The following is a 22,626-nucleotide window of genomic DNA, read 5'->3' as shown; positions in this document are numbered from 1 at the left end:
AAATGTATACTTTTGATTACATTAAATATTTTTTTTTTGCCCAAACAAAACCAAAGTAGTCAGCAATAGAGGGAAATCAGGAAGCAGGAAAGGGAAATTCTACAGCAAATTTCTCTCATAATGGCCTTATTTCTCAAATTTATAGGGAACCAGGTCAAATTTATAAAACTAAGATATCTCTCAAATGAAAAAGAGTCAAAGGATATAAACAAGCAGTTTTCAGAAAAAGAAATCAGTTTTCTATAGTCATATGAAAAAATTCTCTAAATCACTATTGACCAGAGAAATGCAAATTTAAACAACTCTGATGTACCACCTCAAGTCTATCAGATTGGCTAACATGACAGAAAAGGAAAATGACAAATGCTAAAGGAATGTGAAAAAATTGGGACACTAACGCATTGTTGGTGGAATTGTGAACTGGTCTAACTATTCTGGAGAACAATTTGGAAATATGCCCAAAGGGCTATAAAACTGCATACTCTTTGACCCAGTAATATCACTACTAGGTTTTTATCTCAAAGAAACCAAAGAAAAAAGCAAAAGGACCAATATGTACAAAAATATTTATAGAGGCTCTTTTTGTGGTGGCAAAGAATTAGAAATTGAGGGGATGCCCATCATTTGGGGACTAGTTGAATAAGTTGTGGCATATGATTGTGATGGACTACTATTGATAAGAGGCAATGAGCAAGATGGTTTCAGGAAAAAAACAGGGAAGAATTATATGAACTTATAATAACAACTATATTGTAATGATGATCAACTGTGAAAGATTTACCTCCTCTGATCTATAAAATGATCCAAGACAATTCCAAAGGACTCATGAACATCTCCAGAGAAAGAAGTGATGGAGTTTGAGTGCAGATTAAAGTATATTTTTTAATTTCATTTTCTTGCCTTTTTTTGGCAGTATGGCTAAGATGGAAATGAGTTTTGCATGATTTCATATGTATAATTGATGTCATGTTGGTTTCCTTTTCAATAGTGAGGGGAATAATTAGAGGGAGGGAGAGAATTTGGAACTCAAAATTGAAAAAGTGTGAATGCTAAAAATAAATAAATAATACATTTAATTTTATTTTAAAGAAAGCTTATTTTCTATTGGAGCTATTCAATATATAGTCAGATAAGTAAATATAAAGTATACACACACATATCATAATATAAAGTAATTTAGTATGTTGGAGAGAGTACTAAAAACTGGTGGGGGCCCATATATCCCTTTTTATCTTCTTGACTATTGTCTGTGTCCTCCTGTAATTCCTTCACAGGAGATCCAACAGATACACTGGGGAAGTTCTTCCATTCTATGCCATCTAGGTACAAGTATAACATTTGGGACTTCTTTTTCTCTTGCTACATGACCAGTCCATCTCCTTTACTGGTTACACACTTCTTTGATGGTATGTAGTAGAAAGAGCAGGGTTCTAGAGTCAGAAGATCAGTCAGTCAATCAATGAGTATTGATTGCGCACCTACCATGTACTAGGATGGAGGAGACAGAATTCATACGAAAAATATATCCGAGTTCAAATCTTGTCTCTGACAAGATTTGTTACCTTTTGAATGTTAATTAACTACCCTAGTCATCAATTTCCACATTTGTAAAATAAGGAACTTTAATTATATACATTTTGAGATCCCTTATGGATCTATATCTGTGATCCATTGATGTTACTTGGATTCATTCGTTATAATATCCTGAAGTCATTTTTACACTCTGTAAAAATTATAATAGAAGCATATCTCTAAAAAGATTAAAGACAGTATTCTTTCTGTCTTTCTCTATCTCTCCTCTCTTTTCTCCTCCCTCCCTCCCTCCCTCCCTCCCTCCCTCTCTCTCTCTCTCTCTCTCTCTCTGTCTCTCTCACCTTTTGTGGTTAACATGTTGTTTCATGCCCATTAAACTTGTTATTTTGGTTTCCTGACTGAATACAGGAGGAATATATGGGCTTGATTAATTGATGATTCCTGAGGGCATGATTAGGGATTGTGGAGACGGATATAGATCCTTCTTGGGGATGATGACAACATCTCTGATAATAGGACACCTTATGGCTTTTTCAGTTCTTCTGGCAAAGTAGATCCATTGTTGAGAAACTTTTCAAGAAGATAGTATGCTTGGTCAGATACCTGTAACTTGGGCTATTCACACATGAGAATGGGACCCTCATGGGGGAGGAAATTATTAAATAGGTGGGGATTTATGCTGTTTTTTACTTTTTTCTTTCACTCTTTTCTTTTATTCAGATCTTATATAAAATGACTAATATGGAAATGTTTTATACATGATTACACATGTGTAACCTATATCTGATTGTTTACCATCTTAGGGAGAGGCAGGAGGGATAGAATTTGGAATGCAAAACTGTAAAAAAAAAAAGTTAAAATTGTTTTAAGATGTAATTGGGGAAAAATAAAATATATTAAATGAAAAAGTAGAGCCTTGATCAATGAGGAATTAAAGTCTAAAAAGAGCAATTTATGTTTTGATTTAAAAACTAGAGCTTAAATGAAGAGCATATCTATTATAGAACAGTTTAATTTTTCTGCTATTAATGAAGCAGCATGAGTTAAATTTATACATGTTATTGAATTATTAGTATTAGATTAGAATCATAGGCTTTCTGGAATAGTGTCTCTAGTTTCAGGTGAAAGAAGCCTCAGCTGTCAATTTTTTACACCTGGGTCAATGATCACATTTGTGTATGGTGGTGTCTGGGGGTGGGTGATCTCTTCACTGAAGGTCATTTGTCTGCATTAGCTTCTAAAGTTAAGATTTCTTTTGTGTTTTCCCCCCATAACAGGGAGAATCACGCATCCTTAGAGTGAAAGTTGTTTCAGGAATTGATCTTGCAAAGAAAGACATCTTTGGAGCAAGGTATGTGCCATTTTTAATCATTCAAGAGCCAAAGTCAAGAGAAGAGGCAAGGGGCTGGGATGGGGGAAGGCATATTCTCCCTTTCCTTGTAAAGTCATTCTGAAGAGTCCCCCAGTTTGCAGCTTCAGCCTTTAGCACTGTTTGTTAGTGTTTGCGGCTCCAACTTTTTCAGGGGCAGTTAATGCCAACAGGAACATGGCTATTATATGTACTCTTTCATATAAGTGTGAGAATGTTGCCAATATGAAAAAAGGAGCATTATGTTTGATGTTAGAAGTATTTGGAGTTAGTTGAAGATTAAAATTTGCTTAGAGATACTTTTTTAGTGTATTTTGATAAAAGTTTTCCTAAAAGAATTTTGAAGGAGGAGTAGGGGATTGGCTTGTAATGTTCATCTGCTTCTTATTTAATAGATCTGCATAATTAGTATATATCTTTTCATCTAGTGAATTTAATGAACTAAACTAATGGCAGAAAAAGTTTGGATCTGACCTGCATTAGGTTTTTAACCAGATTTTTTAGAACACAGAATTTTGACTTTTTAAAAACTTTGAAGAAACCTTAGGGATGATGCATTTCAGAGAAAAATATTTTAGGTGAAAAGATGGAAAAGTTAATCTAATTTAACCAGCAAGATTATTTTAACTTGCTCAAGTTACTGTACAAGGCCTTGAATAGACAGGAAAAGTTTTGATTTGACTTCATAGAGCATATGGGAATCCATTAAAGCTTCTTGAATGAAAAGCCTTTGACACTGTATAAAATGAAACATTGCCAGATTAATGTTCCTGAAATATTGACTTTATCACATCTTTCTTCTTTTCTTTTACTTGGTCACCTCATTTACTCCTATGGCTCTATGATTTCCAAATGTATACATCCAGCTATAGTCTCTCCTCTACCCTATAGACCTGAAGCTATTTATCATAGCTACTGGACACCCCACATCCCCAGCCCCCTACACACTGCTGCCAAAGTAATTTTCTTTAACTACAGACCTGAACATTTAACTTCCCTACTCACTCAGCTGTCTGTTGTACATGGGACCTGGCATCAGGAGTACCTGATTTTAAATCCTGCCTCAGACACTTACTAGTTGTGTGTTTCTGGGCAAATTGCTTATGCTGTGTTTGCCTCAGATTTCTTCTCTATAAAATAAGGATAATAATAACACCTCCTCCCCAAGACTGTTGTGAGGCTAAAATGAGATAATATTGGTAAAGTACTTGCAAACTTTAAAACATTATGCTAGCTCTTATAATCATTGTCCTCACCATCCTCATCATTATCATCATCGTCATCATCAAAGATAAAATAAAACTCCTCTGCCTTTTAAAGTCTTTCATAACCCGATCATTCCAACTTCATTTTATATTACTCCCCTTCTTGTACTCTGTGACTGGAAAGACAATTGTCTTTACTTCCTGATGTAGCTATGTATAAATGTGTGTATGAATGTATATTTTCAAATATATATTTTCAAAGCTAGTGATAATGATTCATTTTTGCTTCTCAAAATGAGGAAAGATGACCTGAGTTATAAAATTCTAAAAAGCAAAACCCTATTCTTGTGTATTATAAGAAGAAGGGGTCATAGAAACTTTAGAGACCAAACATAATAAGCATTGCAGTAATTCAAGATTTATTGGCCCTGCCACGCAACATGTCAGTTAGTCTCTACCAAAAAAGAAAAGAAAAGAAACTATAGAAATTGGCAAGTGATTGGATATAGAGGATGAGAGAGGGTTAGTGAATAGTGACTGAAGGTGGCGCATAGGTTTTAACTGGGAGGTTGGTGACACCTTCTCAGCAAGAGGGGAGGATTTTGGGAGAAGCAATAGCAATGCACAAGAGGCAGTTTGGAGGTGTGGGATTCGAGGTTTTGAGAGAGACTAAAGCTGGACAAATAAATCTGAAAATCATCTGTATTATGATAATTGTTGAAACCATAGGAGCTGATGAATTCAACTGAAATAGTATAGAGGGAGAAGAGAAGAGGGAACAGTGTATAATAATAATATAATAGTATACTATTATCCAATTTATAGATAAAAAGTATGAAACATCCCACAGCCAAACAGAAATTCCTGAATCTGTGGTTTCCACATTTTGCCAAAGAGGATACTGAGGATCATAAAGGCAAAGCATCATAGAAGAACTAAATGACAGACTAGCCTAGTGCAGAGGTGGGGAACCTATGGCCTCAAGGTCACATGTGACCCTCTAGGTCTTTGGCTGAACCCAAACATCACAGAACAAATCCTCTTAAAGGGATTTATTTTGTAAAACTTGGACTCAGTGAAAAGGCCACGCCCAAGGACCTGGAAGGCCACATGTGTTCCACAGGTTCCTCACCCATGGTCTTGTGTTTGTGAGAGAGATAAAAGCATATCTCTATAAAAGCATAAGTATAGATTATACAAGCTTATAATAAATAAATAGAGAATATTTGATCATAATTAGAATATTGTTTTTTTCCCCTTTTGAAACCTATCTCTAACTGGTACAATAAATTATTTATAAATAGGAAGTGTAATGTAAAGCTATATGTTTGGTTTTTTCCTTGGTCAAGCCATTTGGTTAGTGTATGGTAACATATGGTACTAATAATGCCATGGTTGTAGGCCCATTTCTGCCCTACATGGGCCACTAGCTTTGGGCAAGCATCATGGTATGGTGGAAAATGTTTTGAATTTGGAATGTGAAGACTTGACTAGGTTTGAATGTCTTAGACTTAGTACCAATGTAATATTGGGCAAGATACTTAATATCTCTAAGTTTTATAAAATGTACAATTTGGTATTGCACCTAAAGGGCAATCAAGCTGCACATATTTAAATGTACATTTATAAAATGGAGAGAAGTTGGAGTAGAGAGATGACCTCTGAGGTCCCTGTGTGCTCTTAACCCAATGGGATGATATGATTCCTCCTTTCTGAAAAAAAAAGAAAATATTAGGACTAATTTATTTCAAAGAATGAACTTTCTGTGACTTCATGTTAAGAAGAATATTTTTGTGAAAAAACATTAATGACTAAATTTTATGTTATGTCTGTCTTACTCTGTTATACATTCTTGTTTGATTAAGCTTAATTCGTGATGCTATCCTACTAGACAACATCATTCCACTGTTGGCAGCTACTCCAAGTATAGGAATTGGGAAGGGATGTCAGAAAAAGGACTTTCTCTTCTACACTTTCTTTTTGTTTTTTGTTGTTCAGTCATTTCAGTCATGTTCAACCCTTCATGACCCCTTTTGGGGTTTCCTTGACTAGAGTGATTCACCATTTCCTTCTCCATTGGATCCCATGGATCAATTTCTCTCATACTGCAGCTGATTGTAGTGACTAAAACATCATCAAACTTTTAAATAGAGAAAGTAGGCATGAATAATGGACAGATTTAATTTGATTTTTTTATCTTAAGGTTTCAAAGTTAAGCAAAACTAAGACCTCATTAGATCATGGGCTCCTAGAGAAAAGATAATGTTATTGTTTTGTGCACATCATCCTAGGAACTTATTCATCCATTATTTATGAAGCCTCTATAAGAGCCACCCACTTACCCCCTTCCTCATTAAAAGATTATACCTTATTTCACTGCAGGGAGAAGATGGATGGCATTCGCCCTCCCTTAAGTACACATCTCTGATTTTGTAATGGCAACCCAAAGTAAATTGGATTCATTTGGCACAAGTATCTTGTGTGGTTAACTTGTAATGCAACATTTTTTGGTGAGGGTCCAGACTTATGATTCCATTAAGTATGGAAAATTCCCTATATAGAATCTCCCTCCATTGATGCTGATTGGCAACCCTGGCATGTTTTGTGAGACTTAGTGACTCTTCCATGATCACAAAGCCAGTATGTTAAAGAGGCAGGACTTGAACCTAGTTCTATCTGTTTGCAAGATCAGTTCCCTATCAATTACATTATGTCCTATCTCAAATATATCTGTCCCATAAAATGAAGAATATCTGTGGAATACAGAAAAATGAATTAATTATCCTACATAGCTGTAGAATGTTATTTATGTACACTACATACAGTGATATGCAGATTCATTCAGAGAAATTCATTTGCCTTTCCTCATTCCTGGCCCCATCTTCTCTTGATTTGACTCATATTAAGAACCATTGGAACCCTTGACAGAGGAGTGTGAACAGGGCAGGTAAGCAGGAATTGGAACACAAATGCACTATTGGTAGAGTTGTGAACTGATCTAGCCACTCTGGAGAACAATTTGGTATTGTGCCTAAAGGGCAATCAAGCTGTATATATCCTTTGATCCAGCAATACCACTACTAGTTCTGTATCCCAAAGAGATCATAAAAAAAACTAAAGGGACATAACTGTACAAAAATATTTATAGCAGCTCTTTTTGTGGTGGCAAAGAATTGGACATTGAGGGGATGTCCATCATTTGGGGGATGGTTGGCTGAACAAGCTGTGGAATATGAAATGTAATAGAATACTATTGTGCTGTAAGGTAGGATGAGTATATAAAAAATAAAGATGAGGACTGTGGTGTCTTGTGGAAGTTAGTTTTGGGATTTGGCCTATGGTAAATGGAGAAAGCCTCAGTGCTGTGACGATAATCCTGTTATAGACAATTTGGTACCAAGTGGTTATATTATATATGGACAGATGGTCTTAATGTGTGAAGTCTGGGCGTTGGATCACAGGAAGAGGGATGGGAAGCTGGGAGTGGGACAGAAAGGTACTCAATAGACATGGGAGGGACTGGACCCAGGATGTGTTGTGAAATGGTGTCATAAGCCACGCAGATAGGCTGGCAGTAGGTTTATAGGTACTCAAGGAGATAAAGGTAATGCCTTGGGCTTGCCCATCAGAAATCACGGGAGCAATTAAAATACTAAGACTCTAGCAACGAAAGAGACCTTGAAAGCAAGCCACAAGTGACTAAGAGATTAGACCATTGTACAAAAAGCCAAACAATGATGAGGTACTCTTATGTCTGACTGGTGGAAAATGATGGTCAACCCAAGCAACAAATGGTGTTTTGCTTAGGTGAATCAATCAGAAATTTAACTGGAATTCCCCCTTTAATATTGAGGGATCATGATGAAGAGTCCCACACTATTCAAATAATTGCCCATATCCTCTTCTTCACCTTTTCTGAAGATTTTTACCTTTTATTTTAACTGGAGAGAATGTTTTATTATCAAATTTGGGGAAAGAAGAAAGGTAAATAATAATGAGATGAAAGAATGAAATGATTGCAGATGCCTCTTTGAAAGTTTCTTTTTTTTTTTTTTAAATATATTGGCTCATAGGATCATAACTTTAGAGCTGGAAAGGACTTAGAGTCTGACACCTCATTTTACAGATGATGATGTTGAAGAGGTTAGGTGACATGCCCAAGGTCACACAGCTACTGAGTGTCTGAGAATATTTTTGTCTTTTTGTTTAGACCTAGTTAACAACCTTGACCTTCTTTGTTTTCAGCATAAGATATTGCTATTCAAAACTTGGAGCAAAGTATATACAAAATGCTGGTGTTATTTCAAAAGTGAATTTGCTCAATGGGATAGTTTTGAGGTTTTAGATACTACTGAAATTACTGAAGAATTTGGGGTCTGAATTCTAATTTTTTCATGTAATTCTGTTTCCTATGTTACCTGGACAAACCATTTAACTTTCCTGACACTGTTTCCTTAAAAGTAAAATGAAAGGGTTGGATCAGCTGATCTCTTCCAATTCTGCCTATAATCCTATTAGATCAGTTGATGAAAAAAAGAGGTTTAATTCTTATCTTTACACATTTCCTCTAAAAATACTTGAATGATATTACATTTTCCCCAAGGTACTGAGACTACTTATCATGATTTTCTCATTTATGGCATCATAGGATGTAGAACTGGAAGGGACCATGGAGATCATTTCCAAGGACCTATTTACTTATATAGCTGAAAGCTAGAGTGTAAGATATTGACATACCTAAGTTAAAGAAGTCTGTTAAGAGTAGCGTTTGATTCAGTCTGTGTGTCTTCATTTGTTGTACATTTTACTAAACTAAAACCTTACATAGTTTCTGTACATGTATATATATATATGTATATGTATACATATATATATGTTCTATCTCCCTAGTTGAGTTGTAGATTCTTGGACAGCAGAAAATGTGTGTGTCTTCTATATTTAAAAAAAAAAAATTTGCCTTCCCATCCCTGTTCCTCCTGCTCCTACTTCAACAGTATAATATAATGTACTTATACTCACTTATCTGGAGATCATTCATTAACCTCAACCATATGAAAGTAAGCAAGTAGCTAAGTTGCTTTGGTGAAGTTACAACTGTTGTGGAATCTTCATCTCCTCATTTCTAAAATGAAAGGATAGCTCTATGTAATTTCTCAGCTCCTTCAAGTTTTCAGACCTAAGAAAAACTCCGAGTAAGAAAATAGTACCTTATCTTTGTGACATTCAGAACCCATGCACTCAACTGATAAGCGAACTGCTTAGAGCCTGTTTACTCTTATTTTAGACATAGTTGTAATAAATACAATCTCCTAGCCTGTAGCAGAATAGAAGCTATTGCTCCCACTGAAAAATCTTTACACAAAGTTATATAAAAGATATTGATCTATTTAGGAGAAACCAATTTTTTTTTTCTAAAAATAAACAAATAATATACTGAATCCTTAGGGCAACAACACAAGTTAGAAAGAGCCTGTCATTTTGGAAAATATGGCCAGCCAAAACATTTTGGAAGTATGGCCAGCAAATTATCAAGATGTGCAGATCCTTTGCCCCAGCCATACGGCTACTAGGTCCACAACCCAAAATAAATCAAAGAAAGAGGAAAAAGTTCTATATGTACAAAAATATTTATAGCAGTTCTTTTTGTTGAGATACCTAAGTGGTATAACACATAAAGCATTGAATCTGAAGTCAGGAATACCTGTGCTCAAATCCTTCTGCAGTCATTTAGTAGATGTTTGCCTCAAGGTAAGTCACTTAACTTCTGTCAGTCTCAGTTTTTATCATCTGTAAAATGGGAATATGTCACAGAGTTGACCAAATGAAATAACTTAAGTAGAATGCTTTGCAAACCTTAAAGCACTTTAGAAATTCTAACTATTATTTTATTTCTTGGTAAACCCAAAATGGATGCTAACAGGGTGTCCTCCTCTTAAATAATGACTAAAATTGTAGCATATGAATGAAATGGAATATTATTGTGCTGTAAGAAGTAACAAAATGGAAAAATTTAGGACCTGGGATGACTTCTGAATTGTTCTCTGCAAAGTGAGAAATACTAGGATAACAATTTGTAGGAGAACATTATAAATAAAAACCAATTTAAAAGACTTTAGCACTCTGATTAACACAATAATAAACCTTGAGTTCAACAGAATAAAGATGAAGCATCCCATTTACCTCCTAGCTGAGAAAGAGAAATGATGGATCTCTACATTGGGACACACATTTTCAGATGTGACTAATGTGGAAATTTATTTTGGTGGACTAAGTAGTTAAAATGTTCTCAGTGGGAGATAAAGACAGTGGGACAAATTTTTTAAAATACTTGTTCCTTGAGAAACCGAAATTATAGAGAACACCCTCCCACACCTCTAAGAGTAGATATTTTGATTGACAAATGTGGGAAAAAATTGGCTTTTCAGGGCAGATGAGGGGACTAAAAAATGAGTTGCTTTTACATGCTGCTTCTCTCCTCAGTTATTCTATTTAATAAACCACAAAGCTCAGACACACCACCATTACATGAAATCTACCTCCTACTGCCCTGCACCACCAATTTTTCTTTTCTGTGACACAAAACCTATGAGCCAGTTCTGAAGTTTGATCTTAAAACCTTTTGGTGAGGGGGAACTCTAATAGATGCTTTCCCATCTCTCATCATGTGTAGCTCTTTCCAAACCTGTAGGATATGGGAGTGGGAATAAAAGGCTGAGTAGTGAAGTCCATGTCTCCAAGAGACAAAGAGCAGGTGGTGGTTCATGGAGTCAGTAGGAGTAAGGAAAGCAAGACCTACTTACCCTTGTTTTATATACTAGCAAGGATTTCCATCATGGAGAGATGTGGAAATAGAACTTCCTTGTCTAGGGCAAGAAATAAGACAAATTCATTTGGGAAATGTTGGGGAGAGGTAGAGGTAGCCCAGGGCATGAGGTTTTGTGGGAGGAGAGTTCTTACCAGGGACACTGAATGCAGCTGTTTGGGAGACCAATGCAGGGAGAAGGAGCATGCCCTCTAGAAGGTTCCTATTGTACCTACTGTTAGATGCAGAGGTGGTGCATTGGATAGAGCACTGGGCCTGGAATCAGAATGACTCATCTTCTGTAGTTCAAATCTGGCTTAGACACATGTGACCGTGAACAAGTCACTTAACCCTATGTGCCTCAGTTTCCTCATCTGTGAAACGAGCAGGAGAAGGAAATGGCAAACCACATCTTTGCCAAGAAAATCTCAAATGGGGTCACACCACTGAAGTGACTGAACCAAAAGCAAAAACCAAATCCCAAGCTTAGTTGTTGGGGTTTTTTTCTTCTATTTCTCCAAACTTTGATGCTTTGTGGGCAAGGCCCTAGATAGAGTCCTGGGCATAGTTATCTTCCAGCCTTTGTATGTGTCATTTATAGGGAAGCAATTGCTACCACTTTTGCTGCTAGTGGGGAGGCTTAAGTTCTATCTATAACAGTAAGAACTTGATTACAGGCTGCCTTCAGGTTTGATGTAAGCCAGATATTTGCGGAAAGCATGGTCTGTATTTGGATTGATATAATAATACAAGGCAGTTGTTTCTAGATGCCTGCAAGCTGCCAACAGCTCAGACTGGTGATGATAGTTGACTGCCTGATGGGAGATGGATGGATAGGGAGATAGAATAAAAAGGCAGAAAAAGAATTTGAAAAGCATGGCAGGCTGGAGTCATGTAGTGTAGGACATTACTGTACTATGTATAGCACAATATATAGTGCATATTATAGTGCAGGGAAAACCCCTTCCTTTAGTAGCTCTTGAGGTTTCAGTATACTGTAGTAGTAGAAAGTAGCTGGTCCTCCCATGACTTTAACACTTTCTCTCTTTTCTTTCTTTGCTTAGCACTTTTGGCTCTTTCCTCCTCCCTGTTATACACGCTCAGTCTCTACCCCTCCTTCCCTTTTGGCCTTTTTCTCTGATCCTCTATGTGTCTGTTTTTGGTTCATTCATTAAAAAACAAAACAAAAAACTGCTCACACTTTTAGTTTTTACATGTTCACCTCCAGGTAGATCTTTCACTCTCCCCATAGAATTTTCCCTGCTCAAGAAAAAAGAAATGAGCAAAACAAGCTGTCCAGCATTTGGTATCTGTATACTACCACCCAGGAAGGATGTTTTCAACATCATGTTTTGTGATGGTGTTCTCCTTCTCCCCACCCCCAACCTATTTTATTTTTCTCTTTCCAGGCCCTGCCTCTCCCCCTCCTTGCATTTTCCCCTGTTGTCTGGCTCTCTAAGAGTTACAACAGTAAGTTGTGTTTTTAAAGTCCCTCTTTTTTTAAAAAAAAATTGGATTTGTGATTTCATCTATTTGAGGAGTTCCAGAGGAGAGAAAGGGTGGGGATAGAGAAGAACAGGAAACATCAGTTTTAAGTGGTAGGTGCCTTTGCCCATTAGAAGTAACCCTGTGACCTTTAGGAACCTAGAAATCATAGCCCAAGATTTACACATCCTTAGTAGCAGAGCTTTGAAGTAACTTGAATCATATTGTGCAAGGCGGAAACTAGGTCCAAGACTATAAAATTTATGGTACTATTATTGTAGAAGATGAAATTCCCTCCTTTATAAAAATGAGATCATCAAAAAATGAATTAGTCTAGGGCCCTTTTTAAAAAAAATTTTTCTGTTGACAATTCTGTTGCTTTGCGTTTTTTTCCTTTGATAGGCTGCATTTTTAGCCTTTCAGTAAACAAAATTCCATAGATTTAAAGATCCACTGCAGATATCTTATCCACATTCTTTTCTGAGAGCTGGGGGCCAGTGTGGGAGTATAGAATTGAGGGGGAGTGGGTTTTTAAAACACATACAATTCTTAACATATATTCCTTCGTGAATAACATCGGGAAAATGATCCATGAAAAATAGAGAAGTTTAGAGTCAGGACTACCATTTGTGTTTGACCTTGATCAGTCAGCCATTAAGGTCTGATCCCACAGAGCTATTGCAACCATCAGGTATACCCATCTGGGTCCTGTGGCATCTTTGGCGATCCATCCTTTTTTTTGATCTGTTCAGGGCTATGCATTTAAAAAGACACCCTTGTAACATATTTCATACGAAATGGACTTCTAATGCTGCGAATTGAATACAACTGACAAAACGTTGTCTTGTAAGGAAAATAATTATTTCTGCTGCGTTGTTTGGAAAGGATTATTTATTTCTATAAATAATTTTAAATCAGTATGTATGAATAGAGGAAATACTGATAATTTAAGATACTGTAGCGTATTTCACTTAAAGACATGGTGATGTGTTTTGCTTTTAATAAATCTTCCTCTCCCTTTAAATTTATTGCTCTATGGCAAGGAATGTTTTTGTAATAAGGAATATATGTTTTAAACACTCGTTAAAGCTGCAGAAAGAATTCACCCTCCTATTGTGTAACATCAGCACTAGGGATATAAAACACACCTAACCCATAAATGGTGACGTACTAACATTTTCCTTCTAGCATATGGAGGACGTCAGAATGGGTAATAAATGTGCCTCAAAGGTTGTTTGCATTTTTTGTATTTTGGTGACATAGGTTAATTTACTTCCTCTATAAAGAAGTCATGATTATTTAAAATCCTCATTCATATTCTTCTTCTGTAGGACTCATTCATAGCAGAAAGCTATGGAAAATGTTGAATTGAATACTCATTTTTTTCCCTAGTCTGAACTAGCAATAGGAGTAGAGGTTACATACTGATACGTGTTGCTACTTTGGCGGCCCTCCGTTTTATTGTTGCTCAGTCAGTCTGTATTTCAGTACCTGAATCCTTCAAAAAGGTAGATAATTTCATCATTGTAGGGTATTTCCTTGTAAGGTGGGTATCTCAGATTTTGCTGATCTATATCTTAGTAGACTTTCACCAACAGCAGGGGTCAATCAGGATCTGTCCTCAGACAACCTTGTGATGGTTAGCTAGGCAGGTCTGAGGATTGTAGCCTGCCACTCACTGGACCCATACTTGAAGACTTTCCAGCTTGGTACCACCTGCCAGAGTGTGGTACTATGCTTGTGGACATAGTCTTAGAGAATACAGAATCACTTCCAGTGCAGTGATGAATAATCAGAGAAAGACTTTAATGGAGAGATCAGTTCATGGTTTATGAAAAGTTCAAAATCCATATTATCATTTGAAAAAAAAATAGATTTCTTGCTTAGAGGAGGCTACTAGTATGGTATAGACTCAAAGCACTTCTTAAACTGTGGGTTGTAATCCCATAAAAATGTGGCAACAGTGAAAATATTCTGAACTCACAATGACCAAAAATTAAAAATCAAATACATAATGAATCTGAGGTGTGTCTGGAAGCACTTGCCAATGTTGCATCTCACAACTTCACTGTAACCTTGGTTCTGAACACAAAGCATGCACACTTTGTACTGTGCATGCCCTCAGGCCATGTAATGCCAATGAACTATGAAAAACAAAAAGGGGTCACCAGTGGAAAAAGTTTAAGAAGCCCCTGAGAGGAAAGAATACAAGTTCCTAAAAGTAAAGGACCTGGGTTCAAATCTAACTTGTGAACTTTACTTGACTTTTGGCAAATCACTTAATCTTACTAGATCTTTCTAGTCTTACTACATTATAATGCCTCCCCTCCCCCTACATGACCTCCATGATCCAGTGACTCTGGTCTCACTATTTTCTGCATAGGATACTCAATCTTCTGACTCCAGACATTTTTACTGGTGGCCCTCCATTCCTGGAATGTCTCCCTCCTCATCTCTGATTCCTGGTTTCCTTCAAGTCTCAGCTAAAATCTCAGCCTTCTACAGGAAGACTTTCCTTATCTTCCTTAACACCAGCACCTTCCCTCTCTTGATAATTTCTAATGTATCCTGTATATAACTTATTTGTATATAACTTGTTTGCATGTTCTCCTCTATTTGACTGTGTGTGAGCTTCTTGACAGCAGAGCCTTTATAACCTCTCTTTTTATTCTAGGTGATTAGCACTTAGGTGTTTAACACTTACTTATGTTAACTTAAGGTGCTTAATGTTTATTGTCTGACCTCAGTACCCTCATTTGTGAAAGAGGGAGTTGTATTGGATGACCTCTGAGGTCTTTTTCAGCTTCAGACCTATGATCTTTTGATCATCAGATATTATCCTGTGAAAGTGTGCTGTGTTCATTTGTTAGAAGAAACCTGGAGTGGTGAATTGGACTTAAGTAAATTTAGAACAGTGATAATATTAAAAACTGCCCAGAGCATATGGTCAATTAAAGAGTTTTGTCTCCCCAAATGTTTATTAACTTGCCCTGATGTCACCTTATTTTCCTTAGTCTTGCCTTATGTGGCCATAAATTTTGTGAAGGCATATACATAGAAGTAAGGTGAGAAGTAAGAGAGGAAAGTGACCAGATCAATTTCCTTGGTTCCTCTGGCTCTCCAGCACCAGACCCACTCCTCCCACCTTGAGTCTTCAGATGGTAATAATCTTATTTTTCCCTCCATTGAAATCACCCATTTTTTTTTCTTAAAAAGAAATGCCTTACGCTTCACATCATTCCCACCTTGATAAAGTTCTTTAGAGGGAAAGAACTATAAAGTGCCCTGTAATTGTGAAATTGCAAGTCTTTCCATTGTGTTATGTATCAGGGAGTTGGAGCTCCCTCTGGTGGCCAAATTATGAGGTGCATTTTTGCCAATCTGTTAACTAGGTAGTAACTGATTTTAGTCATTTTAAAATTTAGATATTTATTTTGGTAGGGATTTTGGTTTTATTTGTATGTGGTTTTATTTATCCACAGGAAAGAATAACTCATCTTATATGAGTGCTAATGCATTTTTGTTGATGAAGATGCTAATTTTTATTTGTCATTCAGTTATGTCCAACTCCTACTGATTGGGTGGACTGTACTGTCCTTGGAGTTTTCTTGGCAAATATACTGGAGTGGTGCTTTGCCATTTCCTTCTCCATTGGATTAAGTGCCATGCCTAAGGTCACATAGCTAGTAAGTATCAAAGCTGGGATATGAACTCAGGTCTCCCCATGTGCTGAACCACCTAACTGCCTCCTGCTACTCTTTATAAGTTACTTTTAATACTAACTACCATCACCCCACAGAAACCTGTTCAGTAACAAAAAACCTCAAAGCATAATGAAATATTGATTTGGTATTGGGTAAAGATGAAATTTTTCATTAGAATTGTACCAATTTTCAATGAATCCATGATCCAAAAAGATCTTGATTGACTCAAATGATGGGCCAGATTTATTAAAATTTAAAACCTGTGCTTGGGTTCAAAAAAATCAACTTAAATATAGGATGGAAGAGGTTTAAGTTTTGTTTTTAAGATAAATGCAGTTTGAGTTAACAATGTGATGTGGCTACCAAGGAAGCTAATGTCATCTTAGGTTATAATAAAAACAAAATGACATTTAGAAAAAGATAGGTAATGATTCTGTTACATTATGTTCTGGCCAGGTCACATGTGGAATACTTCACCATTTTAAAAAATCACAGGCAAGTTGGAGTAGGTTCAGAAGATTTAAGAAAATGAGGGCAAAAATATTAGTAATGCAGATTAACCTTATAAATGTTATATTTTTTCTTTTGGTCAGAGAGCTGGTTGTTAAATATATACCAGCACATCCCTGTTTATATATCTATATCCTTGTGTGCACATAGGGCTTCCAGGATGATAACAATTAAAAAAATAGAAATTGCAGGTAACTCTTTTGATGCAAATGGAGGGGAAGGTGGGCATGAATAATTCAGTAGTCGTGTTTTGGTTTTGGAATGTGGTTGATATACTTATCTAGGAATATAGATGTTTCAAATATTCTGAAAATCCGTAACACTTGAAACAACATAAGCCATCATGCATCTTACATAAGTAAGGAGGTACTGGAGAAGATCACAAACTTATATCTCCATTTCAGATTCCATTCTGTAACTGATCCCTTGCTGGAAATAGATAATATCTTCACTTGGGTTGATAATAAGCACTAATACATGCTGACCCACCACTTCTAAGTTGGCTGTCTTTGGCACAAATTATAGAGTTAAGTAAAGTATAATTATTGTTGTTAATATTGGCTTAAATTTATGTGAGTTTTTAGAGTCACAAAGTGTTTTATAGCCATGCCATTTGATTCTCACAACTGTCCCATGGAGCTATAAAGTTATTGTTTTTATTCTTATTTTATATAAATGAGAAAACTGAGGCACAGAGTGGTTAAGTGAATTGCTTAGGGGAGTGTTTCATGAAAAAGCCTGAGTTCTTGAACCTGGTTGTTTTGAGCCTTAAGTCTAGTATTCGTTATACTACTAGGTATTCCTATTCAGGTGATGATGTTATCAATCAATCAGCATTTATTAAACACCTCCTGTATGCCAGGTACTTTGCTAGCCATGCAAGATACAAAGAAAAAAACTGAAATAGTTCCTGACCTCAGGTTGCTTCTATATTTACAAATATTTCTAAATGCAAAGTAATTGGATGGGTAATAGTAGCAAAGAACGTTGGGAAAGGACTCAGTGAGGAGGTGATTCCTGAGCTGAATTGTAAAGGAAGTAATGGATTCTAAGAGGTGAGGGGGAGGAAGCATTTTGGGTTTGGGAGACAGCCCTTTCAAAGGCATGGAGATGGGAGACAGAACTTTGTACACTGAGAAACAGGCAACTTTAGAAGACTGAAAACCCTCTTAAAGTAAGAAATATTGAAGTAGGGAGTCAGGACTTCATAGCATAGCAGTAGCTGGGAAAAGAACCAGGAAGCGCTGTGGTTAATCTGATGGTTTTGAAGTAAGGTAGATAGTCATTAAACATTTTGTAAATTTTCTTCCTTCTTCAAGTACTAAATATAATCGCATCTTTTACAGGGAGACTTTCCCAACCCTTCTTAATTCTAATGCCTTCCTTCCATGCCTCATTTTACTGTGCTTCCATTTTTTGCCCTTTGCAGCTAATTCATTTGTTCGTTTCTTTTTTTAAACACATTGGAAGTTAGTGGCCATCCTGCATCGACCACATCGACCAGCACCATTTTTCCAGCAGCATGTGTTTACATTTTGGTAATTCTCATAATATTTCACATTTTTTTCATTATTGTTACATCTTTCACGATGATCTCTGATCAGTGATCATGGATATTGCTATTTGTTTGGGGGCAACACAAACTGTACTCATATAAGGCTAGAACTTAATCAATAAATGTTACGTGTGTTCTTAATATTCCTTGGATCTCTCTCCCTCTTTTTGGGTCTCCCTATTGCCGTGAGACACTACAATGTTGAAATTAGGCCAGTTAGTAACTTTACAACGGCCTCTAGGTGTTCAGGTGAAAGTTGGTCAGTTGATAGGGCAAACTTGATTGTTGTCTTTTTTAAAGAAATTGCCAAAGCTACTCCAACCATCAGCAACCACCACCTTGATCAGTCAGCAGCCATCCGTATCAAGGAAGGACACCATCTGTAAAAAGATTACAACTCATCGAAGGCACACATGATGTTTAGCATTGTTTAGCAATAAAGTATTTTTAAACTGAGATATGTACGTTGGTTTTTTTGGATGTAATAATATTGCACACTTAACAGACTACAGTATAATACAAACATAACTTTTATATACACTGGGAATTTTTTTTAAAAATCATGAGACTTGTTTTATGGCTATACTTGCTTTATTTCAGACATCTGGAACTGAACCCACAATACCTCCTAGGTATGCCTGTATTTCCTATTTATCCTGTAAATAGAGCACCTGGGTGATGCAGTGGATAGAATTCTAGGCCTGTAGTCAGGAAGACCTGAGTTCAAATTTGACCTCAGACACTTACTAGCTGTGTGACCCTGAGCAGATCATTTAACCTTTTTGCTTAGTTTCCTCATCTGTTAAATGAGCTGGAGAAGGAAACAGCAAACCACTCCAGTATCTTTGCCAAAAAACAAACAAACCCCCAAACAAAAAACCTAAATGAGGTTGCAAAGAGTTGAACATGACAAATGACTGACAATAACATACTATACATAGCTTCCTTTGTATATATTTGCTTGCATGTTGTCTCTTCTGTTGGACTGTAAGCTCCTTAAATCCAGGGACTGTCATGCCTCTATTTTTATCCCCTGGGCTTAGCATAGTGCCTGACTACAATATAGCAATTGATTTAATAATCAATTAACATAGCAATTGATTTAATAATCAATTAATATAGCAATTTAATAATACAGCAATTTATTTAGTAATCAACTAATATAGCAATTGATTTAATGATCAACTAATATGGCAAATGATTTAGAAATCAATTAATAAAGCAATTGATTTAGTAATCAATTGCTTATTAACATTCACTCCCCCCTCTCCTCCCTGTATTAGGAAAGGACTGCTTTCTTTGTTGACGGATGAAGTCATTGATATGTTAAGCACCTACTTTTGGAGTGGGGATTGAGAGGGAAGAGGAAGGATGTAATGGCATATGAAAGAAGAAGTGTTTCTTAGAATCCCAGAATCATACACCATTCAAGCAGGAATGTACCTTAGACAGCATGTAATCTAACATTCTTATTTTATATTTGTTTCTTTTTTACCCCCTCCAGGTCATTTCATTTGTGAAAGAAAAATCTTAATAAGCATCTATACTGCATCTTAGTGATAATAGTAACTAGTACTATATATTGCTTTAAGGTTTGCAAAGAGTTTAACAAATACCTCATTTTATATTTAAAGCAACCATGGAAGGGTTGGCATTGTTATTCCCAGTTAGTGGAGGAGGTAAAACAAAATCAAACAGAGGTTAAAGTGACTTGCCTTAGGTCACACAACTAGTAAGTGTCCTATGTTCTATCTCTCTAGCTGCCTAACTTGTATATTACTCAAGCTACAAAACCTAGAAATCTTAACTTAAAATGTATTCAGGGAATGTCCTGGGCATTCTTCTTTCCTCTCTCTCTACATGTTGTTTTGATGACCTCATCAGCTCACGTGAGTTTAATTATCATCCCTGCATAGATGACTCCCAGATCTATATATCCAGTCCTAGTCTCTTTCCTAAATTCCAGCCCTTCATCAGAGGATCACAGATACAAAGTTCTAAGGAATGGACCTTAGAGATCATCTAGGTTGAGTGCCTCATTTTACAGATGAGGAAAATGAGGTCAGGAGGATAAGAAACTTACCAAATTCGCACAGCTAGAAAGTGACAGATGGAGGATTTGAACCTGTGCCCCTTGACTTTGAAGCTATGACTTTTTTCCACCATACTCTGTTGTCCCTCAGTTAACTAACTGCTTGCTACACATTTTGAACTGGTGGGTGCAGTGGATAGACCACGGGACCTTGGAGTCAGGAAGACCTGAGAAGCCTCAGATATCCAGTAGCTGTGTGACCTTTGGCAAGTGGTTTCCCTTTGCCTCAGTTTCTTCTATGGTAAAATGGGGATAATACTAACAAGTACTTCTCTACATAGTTGTGAGGATCAAATGAGATAATATTTGTAAAGGTTTTAAAGCACAGCGACTAGCACATAGTAGGCGCTACATAAAAACTAGCGATGATGATGATGATGATGGCGGCATTGTCATCCTATGGGCAATTCAAGCACAATATGTCTAAAACAGAATTTATTATTTTTCCCCCAACCCAGCTGTTTTCCAAACATCCCTGTTTCAGTCCAGAGCACCACCATCTTTCTAGTTGCCCATGTCCATAACCTTGGTATCATCTTCAGCTGCTCACTAGCTCAACTGGTCTTCCTCTTCCAGCCATTCATTTCCCAGTTCTGCGCCTTTCCAAAGCTGGAAATGCTCTTCACCTCTGCCTCTTAGAAGCTCAAGTTTCCTAAAGGTATTTGCATCAAGCCTTTCCTCATCTCCTTCCCAGTTGTTTATATCTTCCTCAAATAACCTTATATATCTTATTTTGTCCATTCCTCTTGTATGTCCACATATTCTGTCCTCTCATTAATGTGTAAGCTCCTTGTGGGAAGAGGCTGATTATTCTTTGTTTTGACATTTTCAGTCTTGCACAGTGCCTGAAGCACCACAGGTAAGGTAACAAATATTTGATTGATTGCTCAAATCAGGAAATTATGCAGCCAGAGTCAGCTTTTTCCTCTGTGTTCTCTTTTCCACAACCCTTTCACTGTTAATTGACTTTATTTTATTTTGATGGGCACTCTTGGTGAGAGGGTCTGGTCCACCCCTCGAATCTGCTCTTTTATTTTTGGATATTGTTTTCTGTCCTTCATTCTTAAAGAGGACCATGACATCAGAAAGGTGATGCTATGACTTGCAAGTGAATTGGATTTATGTTAGGGAGGATTGTGCAAAGTCTCCAGCCTTATTCTTTCCTCCAGAACTATCTGGGTCCAGTGGCAAAATATAAATCAGGATGACTAGAGATGGCCCCCGATTGAGTGGGAAACCTTGACTTTTATAAGTTAAGGTCTTTCCCAGGTTTCAATTTGACTGAGGCAGGGCCAATTCAGTGATAAAGGCTAGGTAAGAAATGAGGCAAAGAATGGTCTCTTTTACCTAGTTTTGTTTTTTTTTTTTTTTGCACCTAGTAGTATTCTGTTTTTTTCCAATAACATGTAAAGACAGTTTCCAAAATTCATTTTTCTAAGATTTTGAGTTCCAAATTTTTCTCCCTGCCTCCCTTCCTTCCCCCCTCCCCAAGACTGGTCATGCACATTCCATCACATTAAACATTTTCACATTAATCATGTTGTGAAAGAAGAATTAGAACAAAAGAGAAAAACTAATTCTTGTTATATTCAATCTCTCACTAGCTGAAATCACCAACAGCAAATACATATATACATATGTATATATACACATATATGTATACACACATGTATACACACAAGCACATATACACATGCATATGTGCGATGCATATATACATACACTCATACATGTGTGTATACACACATATTGCTGATTGTTGTCCTTTGTTCTTGAAGAGGACCAAAATGACATCACCATGATAAACTCCAGTTTCAGTGTGTCCAACTGTGGCTGATCAAACCAACGCAAGCTCGGTGCTCTACCACAGATTGGGCACAGACAGTCTGTGTAAATATTTGGAGTGAATAGTCCATTTGTGCATCCTACATTTCCTCTGTGCTGTCTCAATTCAACTTTGCATCCTTTCTGATGTGGGCGCGCAGTGCTGAGAGGTCCTGTGCCAGTGTCTCCCATGTAGCACAATCATATCCAAAGTTCTTGAGAGAGATCTTGAGTGTTCTTGTATAGCTTCTTCTGACCACCATGTGATCTCCTGTCCCATGCAAGTTCTCCATAAAATAGTCTTTTTGGTAAGCATATATTTTGCATTTGAAAAATGTGACTAGTCCATTGGAGTTGGGCTTTCTGCAGCATAGTTTGAATGCTTGGCAGTTCAGCTCGAGCAAGGACTTCAGTATCCTGTTGGGTGATCATGAGAATCTTCCTAAGACAGTTCAAATGGAAGCAATTCAGTTTCCTGTTATGGCACTGGTAGACTGTCCATGTTTCACAGGCATACAACAGTGAGGTCACCACAATGGCTCTGTAG

General features: G+C 36.8%; 1 protein-coding gene across 4 annotated transcripts in view; it reads left to right on the top strand.

Moving 5' to 3' along the window:
* NEDD4L (NEDD4 like E3 ubiquitin protein ligase) overlaps positions 1 to 22,626 on the top strand; it is a 461,142-nt gene that overhangs the window by 132,283 nt on the left and 306,233 nt on the right. For all 4 annotated transcript variants that reach the window (XM_072605955.1, XM_072605952.1, XM_072605954.1 and 1 more), the window contains exon 2: positions 2,811 to 2,884. In XM_072605955.1, the coding sequence (XP_072462056.1) occupies positions 2,811 to 2,884 (74 nt within the window). The remainder of the gene's footprint in view (positions 1 to 2,810; positions 2,885 to 22,626) is intronic.

The sequence above is a fragment of the Notamacropus eugenii genome, chromosome 4 (assembly GCF_028372415.1).
Source record: "Notamacropus eugenii isolate mMacEug1 chromosome 4, mMacEug1.pri_v2, whole genome shotgun sequence".
In the NCBI taxonomy this organism is placed as follows: Eukaryota; Metazoa; Chordata; class Mammalia; order Diprotodontia; family Macropodidae; genus Notamacropus; species Notamacropus eugenii.
The sequence above is the reverse complement of the archived record's forward strand: the minus strand, read 5'-3'. Positions and strand labels throughout refer to the sequence as shown.